Genomic DNA, 7,422 nt, shown 5'->3' with positions numbered 1-7,422 from the left:
GCCTTCGCCAATTGAAAGCAGCGCAAGGCCGTGTGAAAGCACGTCGCGTTTGCACGGAAGGCAATCAAGTGCGCAGTAGAAGACGGCGGGTGACCATCCAGGCAAGCAAAGCATCCCAACGGAAGCCACGATTACGCCTTCTAATTCGTATGGAGAAGGTGTAATTACGCCGTGTGTCTACTCGGATCTTAAGTGTCTGAATTGAACTTATAGTTTCATCTATTTTTTTTTTCAATTTTAGCAAGATGTCTATGATTACGATCAAATTTCAAAACTAAACAAGTATCGAGAGTTATGTCATATCAAAATCAATTTATTCCATGAAAAAAAAAACAATATTTTATTTCTTAGCGAAGTAACATTTCATATTTCAGTAACATGTACTGTGTTTCAAGGTAACCTGATAGAACCAAGAATAGCAACGGAGGCATCTATTCCATCCATTGCCATTTCCAGATGAACTGAACAAATCTCCACAAGTGAAACAAAAAATATCATTAACAGCATCAGCTGTTTGTTTCACAAACTCCAGAAAGTGCTCAAACTACAAACTACGGGTATTGGAGTTGCTCCAGCCGATGGGATGGCACATAAACAAGGAGTTCTCGGGGGCTCCAATTTTGAAGTATTTGTTCATTCTGGCTCGAACAAACACAAAACACAGATGAAATTCCCGCTATCTGATGCTTTTGTTTTCAGCGAACACTCTGACGGATTTGTTTTGAACCTAAAAATAAGAAATTTGATTATGATTTATTTTTCATTTTTTTTTGTATTAAACATACTGTGCTAAAGCCAGTTTCTTCAACATTACAAATTTTGTCCTAGGAATAATCATATTCCGTATACATCTTTCGTAGAAGCTGATTGAACGAGTCGACCGCTTCTTTATTAAACGCTTCAATGCGAGCTATAGCGATGTATTTTCCGCCTTTCGTAGGCTGAGACCCGAATCCAAGGAAAGATCGTAACCAACCAGCTTAGTTTTCCTCTCGGTTGAAAGGATGTGCAATGTGGTGTTTCTCGGCCTTTTGGTATGTTCCTCTTCGGATGTCTATGTGTTAGTCCAAATCCACAATTTGACATATGAACGATGTGATTCACAAAATCCTTTTCCTGGTTTTCGGTAAATACGGTTTTAAACCGGTCCATCTGACAGAGTTCCAGTCTCCCAATTCCGTTTTGTTTGTCCAAATAGCGGAGCAACGTTCTTCTAGGTATAGCATGCAGCTTAGCTGAAGCAGAGATTGATGCACCCAATTTGACTGCATTTATATCCGCTCTTAAGCTTGTTTTTGTCCACGACTGCCGCGTAGTCTTCCGCACGTATCTCATTTTCAATTTTAATTAACTTCTCAAACGAAAATAAATATATCACTGAGAAAAACAAAACCAACAGCTAGATGAAAGGAATGGGCAATACTCGTATCGATACTGATGGTCTCGATACTTTCGTTTGCAGCATCGATATTCGTTACGAGAGACTACCCAACAAACAATTTTTTTGATTTGCAGCTTAGTAAGCGCCTATTTAGTGAATTTCGGTGAACTATAGCCTAACAAGCCGATATCTAACAAAATTTATTTGTTGGGATGCCGTCAACCACCTCATATATTTAATCTAGGAAATAGAAAATTTTATTTCCATGAAAAATATTTCGGTTATATACGATATTAGCTGATAAATATTGATCACATTGACATCACATCGACGGTAATGCGATGTCAAGAAGTTTTGATATAGATAGAGAGGTGCCAAAAATGTAACGAGATTTATCGTAATATTGAATATTGGAAATATTTCTATTTATACCATCAGTGTCCTGCCCCTAGTATTAAATACTATTTTGCTGCATTTACTCAGTTTTCATGCTATTGTTTTGTACATTATTTACATCTTGAAATGAATATGCACATGAATGCGCATTATTCCGTGTTGAGTTCGTTTTGGCTTTAAATGTTGGTCACGCAATATTGAACATGTCGAATCTTACATCGCGTGGCATTCGCCTTGACGGAATTGTGTTTGACAGCTTGTGTGAGTGAATCATATGTAAACAAACTGTGCCCAAAAATAAAGTTTTTTCAAGTCGTTTTTTCTGGACTTCTGAGTAAATAACATTAAAAATGGTAAATATATTTAGATTCGGAAAAGTACGCTGCACTTGTTTTTGAATACCGGGTATAGAAAAAGTGACTGCAAATGTGTGATATTTGAAAAATAAGATGACTTGTTCCAGAAGCATTGAAAAAGATGATTCGTGTTTTATCAAAAAATATCAATAAAAAGTGTAGTTTTGCATCTAAATTGATTTTGTGTTCTAAGATCAGACCATATGTGTTGCAAAAAATATAAATTTCGGATGATTAAGTGTTTTGTACAGTGAAATTATTTACCGCAAAAACCTGGTATTTTCAAGCATCTGTAGCTGATAGCTGTCAAGAAATTGAAGTTAAAATACAGCTTTCCGATATAATCTTTTACGCTTCTGGAGGCAGCAGATTGGTTGTAGAGGGTGAGCAAGTGTATCAAGCAAATCATTTGCTTTTAGTAGGTGTACAAGAAGTATTCAACGATGGACTGAGTATATTTGCATCCTGTTTGAAGTCTTCCTCGCCGAACTCGGAGCCGCACAAAATGATTATGCGCACGAAACGGGCTTTCGAAGATTGGAGCATTCGATGTTCCTGTAAAGCGGGAATGGGAAAATGTAAACATGCAATGGCCGTTCTCAACTACCTCTTACTGTAAGTATACTAAAGACCATGTAAAATCAATACAGATCAAGCTGCTTTAATGTTTTTTAAAGGCATTCTTTCAGTTCCACTGCTATCACAAACGGACCTACAGCAAAATGGGGAAAAATAGCGCAGAGAGTAGCAGCCGATAAATATAAAGCTACAAAGGTGAGCGATTTTTGTAGTTCAGGAAAGGATCGCCGATCTACAGATGTACCCTTAAAGCGTATTAGTCTAAGTCCACTTGAAACTACTTCAATAAGAAAATCTTTTCTCCAAAGTGAGTTTCTATGATTCTTGTTTTAATTATTTTTGACAATTCCGATTTTTTGTATTAGATATTCCAGATTGTTCTTTGTACTACGAGGTCTATGGCAGATCTCAGCAAGCAGAAAATAGTGAGAAACGCCCTCAACACTCGCGAATCGTAAAAGATTTGCTTAATATTAGTGCGCAGAGTAACACTAATCGAAGATCGTCTTTGGATTCGATTATTTCGGTAGATGAATCTTCTGAGATGATTGTTTTGAAGAGCTTTTTGGAGAATTCTCTCTGCAGTGATAAATATTCTACAGCTGATTACGAGAACATGCATTTCATTGGGCCTTTAGAAGAAAATTTAGGTGTTTTCAACGAGCTTCAAGTATGCGTCTCAACTCGTGAATCGATTCAGATATGCTGCGATACGATTGAACAAAGACTTTCCAAATCCTGGAAAATTGAACGCAGTCGAAGAATTAGGGCATCTAACGCTTATGTTTTGCATATTTATTACAGTACATTTGACAACCGTCGATTGACCATGGAGTGAGGTGCGAACCTCTTGCCATTAAATCTTACACTCGAGACTTTGGAAAGGTTGTGACAAAGTGCGGTTTTGTTATACCACCTCATATTCCTTGGCTCGGCTGTTCACCTGACGGAATTGTTTTAGATGAAAGAAAAATCATTGAGGTAAAGTGCCCGTTTGTTGGAAAAAATCACGTGTCAGCAGACACTCTAGAACAGTTATCATATTTATCTAAAAACTCAAAAAGACTTAAGATAAATTACGCCCAAATTCAACTAAACATGTTCATCTTAAAATGTAAGACCACTGATTTTATTATTTATTCAGAATTTGAAGACAAATGCTCTGTACAAACAATAATGTATGATGAGGATTATTTGCGAAAAATTCTTGGATCACTAAAGGAAGTGTACTTCAACGCATTTTTGAAATTTTTGTGTACTGCAATTACCGTGTCACCGGCATGTGCCTAATAAATAAAAATTAAAATTAACTAACATAGGTGTTTAACATTTAATAAACTCAATTACCTAGAACCTTTCATTCGCTAATATAGGTTTCGATACATTTGTTATTGCGCAGCAGATAAATACAATATCATCCAAAACTGGTAAGAAGTAAGTGTCGACTCCGTCACCAAGAAGATCAAACAACTTAACTCGTTGTATAGCTCTCTCGACGTGGACTCTAGCTGCTGCGATTGACACATTTTCAGTTGCGTCTGCCGAACTAAGCTGGGTTTGAGGAGCATGTAAGAAGGGCGGCCTGACTAATTTAATTCCTTTGCTTCGACATTCTTCGTCAATCAAAAAACCTTTATCGGTCATCACCGCTTCACCTAAATTGAATTCATCCAGTAGCTTTTCTTGTGCAACGATCTGTTTGTCAGAAACTTTGCCACCATATCCACAGCTGACAAAGGATATTGTTCCACCAGGCGTCACGGCAATTAGGTAATTTGCTGTTTCCCGTCCTTTGTAATGAGAATATGCGTTTATTCGACAATGCAGACACTTAGGTTTCTTGATGGCAATTTCGGTACAATCAAGCACTGCAATCACGTCCTCGTAACGGTTACGAAAATATCGGGGTATATTTTGTTTTATCTGTGCCTGTGTTGGCCAGAAGATTAGTGGTTCACAAACTGCCCTGATCCATGGTATTGTCCAATAAAACGCGATTGAGATCGTTTGATAATGAACCTTAAAAAGCGCTGCCATGCATGAAAATGACAAATTTGTTCTTATTTTGATAAACACTATCAATATTTGTTCCTCCAGCGAAAGGTTAGAATGCTTTCTTTCAACGTACTGCTCGAGAGATTCGATGGAAGATTTTATTGTTAGCAATAAACTAAATGAATTCAGTCCAGTCCATGCGGTGAGATCTGCATCCGTTTTAAATTGCACTGCCATGGTACGGCGACGACCGGCGAATACTTTTTCCATTTCCGAAGTATTTACTTGAACGGCAGCTTCAGCAGTTACAATAGAAGGCACAGATGAATCGATATCTGCTTCCATCTGTTCTGCCTGCTCTAACTCTGGAACAACTTTTGAGTTTTCCCGTCGTCTAACTCTTTCAGATCGAGCCGTCGCTAGTGCTATTAGCTTCGAGTCGCGTTTTGGCTGTGGAAGATTTTCATCTGGAATAGCTGATCTTCTTAAAATCATCCTACCGGTTTCACGGCTTACAGCTAAAAATATACCAAATATAGTAAAAATATTTTCTCACATGGTGCACAAACTTACTTGGACTGACAAAATTTTGGATGCTGAAATGACTGCTGCAAACTCTTGCCGTTGGAGCCGGTTCTTTTTTCAAACGAAGTGCTTGAACCCAAGCTTTCCAGCGTCCTTTGTCACGCCGTTCGGGAAACGTATGGAACGAGATACCAGCAGCGTAACGTTGGTTGCACCCCGGAACAACACATACCATTCTGCTTTTTTTCTGATGCGGGGAAGGGCAAATGCATTCGCAACTGGACTGCTCGGCATTGTTATGCTCCATGCTGCAATTTAAAGTTAAATTTAATATGATAATTTTATTTAATTCTTCACATTAAGTTAGTTGAAACTTACTTGTCTCAATGTTTACAAAAAAAACTGCACTTTTGAAAGTAATAATGTGGTACGAAAAACACTTTAAAAAACAAACTCAAATGGAGAAAAGATTCACTAATGAATTATCGATGTTTTTCACTAATTTTGTTGTGTTAACTACTCTCGAATAATGTTTTTTTTCTCACTCGAAAAAACACCTGAAAGCAGTTGCCTTTGTTTATACTTTTGCACTCAGATACAAACTAATCGTAGATGTCTCCACCGTACCTCTGTCAAGGCGAATTGCACCAGGAACGAGAGCTGCTTTGTTATTTTTTACTAAAATTTGAAAAAAGTGCAAACCGAGTACCAATAGTACTACAAGTATCGAAACTCCATCAGTCGATACTTGGAATCGCTCATCCCTACCAGGGGGCCGTTCCTAAACCACGTGGTCATATTTTGATCCCTTTTTATACCCCCCCTACCCCCCGTGGTCTTTCGTGGTCTTTTGACCAACCCCCCTCCCCCCTTGCGACTTTAACCACGTGGTCTTTTCATTTGTCTAGTGCCAAAAATTCGCTTAAATTTTTTAAATTTTTATTTTTAAACATTCGGTACATTCTATATTTCTAAAATGCAAAAGCTTTTGCTCTTGACTTGGTGGCAACAATTAATTATAAGTCAGAAAAAAAGACCACGTGGTCATTTCGTTAACCCCCCCACCCCCATGCGTGGTCTTTCGTGGTCTTTTTACAAACCCCTCCGTCCCCCTCTTTATGACCACGTGGTTTAGGAACGGTCCCCAGAGGAAGCTTTTTGGTTTCTGACATTTGCGTTTCTCGATTGTTTTTGTGTCTCGACTATATGACGAAAAGGTCGGAGGCATGAAAATTGAATATATTTTATATTGTATTTTATATTGGTTTTTGTCATATTAGGGACCGGTTCATTAATTTGAGTTTCAGTTTTTGATAATCTCGTAATACAATAATTGTATCGTATTCTGACATGGAAATTTACGCGCAATATTGTTTCAAATATCAGATGTGTAGAATTATGAATGCGCCTTTTTGAGTAAGTTGTCAAGCAATCGTTACAGCGCATCATAGTGCATTCTACCCCATTTTTAATTTTGACTGGTTTTAGGTAAATTTTATAAAAAATTAGTGAAATTAGTGATTAGATTGAAACATTTATAGTTTTATAAACTCCATGTGTTAGAGTTAGAGGAACCTCAGTTTCATTATATATTGCAGGTCAGTTAGTGGTAAAAGCTTAAATAAAAATCATGAATAATTACAGGTTAGGCAGTGCCCCACACGTTTCTACAATTTTTCCAGTATTTTAGTCATTATGGTGTACTTTTTCATATGAGAACTTTAGGAGAGCGGGGTTTATATGAAATAAACGAATAAATTCACCTTTTAAAGCCACATTTGTAAGTATGTTAGGGGTTCAATAGCATGGGCCATTTTACCCAACTGGTGCGTTTTGTACAGTTCTCTCCTACTTATATTCTAAGTTTTAAACCCGTTTCATGCAGATACTTGTTCACCGTTTTTGAACCAATCGGATATTTATTGCCCAGCTCACGATATGATTAGGCCGACCGATCGGGCGTTTCCGCCCTAAACTTCGCTCGAACTTTGCTCTCTTGCAAAGTGCCTTTTCGTCCGGAACCAGATTTTCTTTTGAAGGTATTTCCATTCTCGAAGAGTTTGTCAATAATGTATATAAATGTTTTTTTCTACATCCAAGATATTTAGAATAGTGGAACACTTTACTTTTAGATTTTTCTGTATTTCGCTCACAAAAATTACAAATCAATTTCCTCACACGTTAAGTTAG

At 37.5% G+C, this 7,422-nt stretch overlaps 1 protein-coding gene across 1 annotated transcript; it reads right to left on the bottom strand.

Annotated features, from left to right (window-relative positions):
• Window positions 1-4,378: 4,378 nt before the first annotated feature.
• LOC129728188 (uncharacterized) lies at window positions 4,379-5,820 on the bottom strand. The gene is made up of 4 exons (XM_055686604.1): window positions 5,611-5,820; window positions 5,281-5,540; window positions 4,464-5,225; window positions 4,379-4,407 (listed from the first exon to the last, which is right to left on the bottom strand). The coding sequence occupies exons 2-4, from the start codon at window positions 5,537-5,539 to the stop codon at window positions 4,379-4,381; spliced, it is 1,050 nt and encodes a 349-aa protein (XP_055542579.1). The 5' UTR covers window position 5,540; window positions 5,611-5,820.
• Between the last annotated feature and the right edge of the window lie 1,602 nt (window positions 5,821-7,422).

Source organism: Wyeomyia smithii, chromosome 3 (genome assembly GCF_029784165.1).
Source record: "Wyeomyia smithii strain HCP4-BCI-WySm-NY-G18 chromosome 3, ASM2978416v1, whole genome shotgun sequence".
Classification (NCBI taxonomy): Eukaryota; Metazoa; Arthropoda; class Insecta; order Diptera; family Culicidae; genus Wyeomyia; species Wyeomyia smithii.
This window is presented reverse-complemented; position numbering and strand designations above follow the sequence as displayed.

What these genes read in the sequence shown, in the direction of transcription:
- LOC129728188 (XM_055686604.1), bottom strand. Translation starts at nt 5,539, where the DNA reads ATGGAGCATAACAATGCCGAGCAGTCCAGTTGCGAATGCATTTGCCCT. An exon ending in CCAAAATTTTGTCAGTCCAA is followed by an intron (nt 5,226 to 5,280) that starts GTAAGTTTGTGC and finishes GTATATTTTTAG; the next exon opens with CTGTAAGCCGTGAAACCGGT. An exon ending in CCTAATTGCCGTGACGCCTG is followed by an intron (nt 4,408 to 4,463) that starts GTGGAACAATAT and finishes TCTGACAAACAG; the next exon opens with ATCGTTGCACAAGAAAAGCT.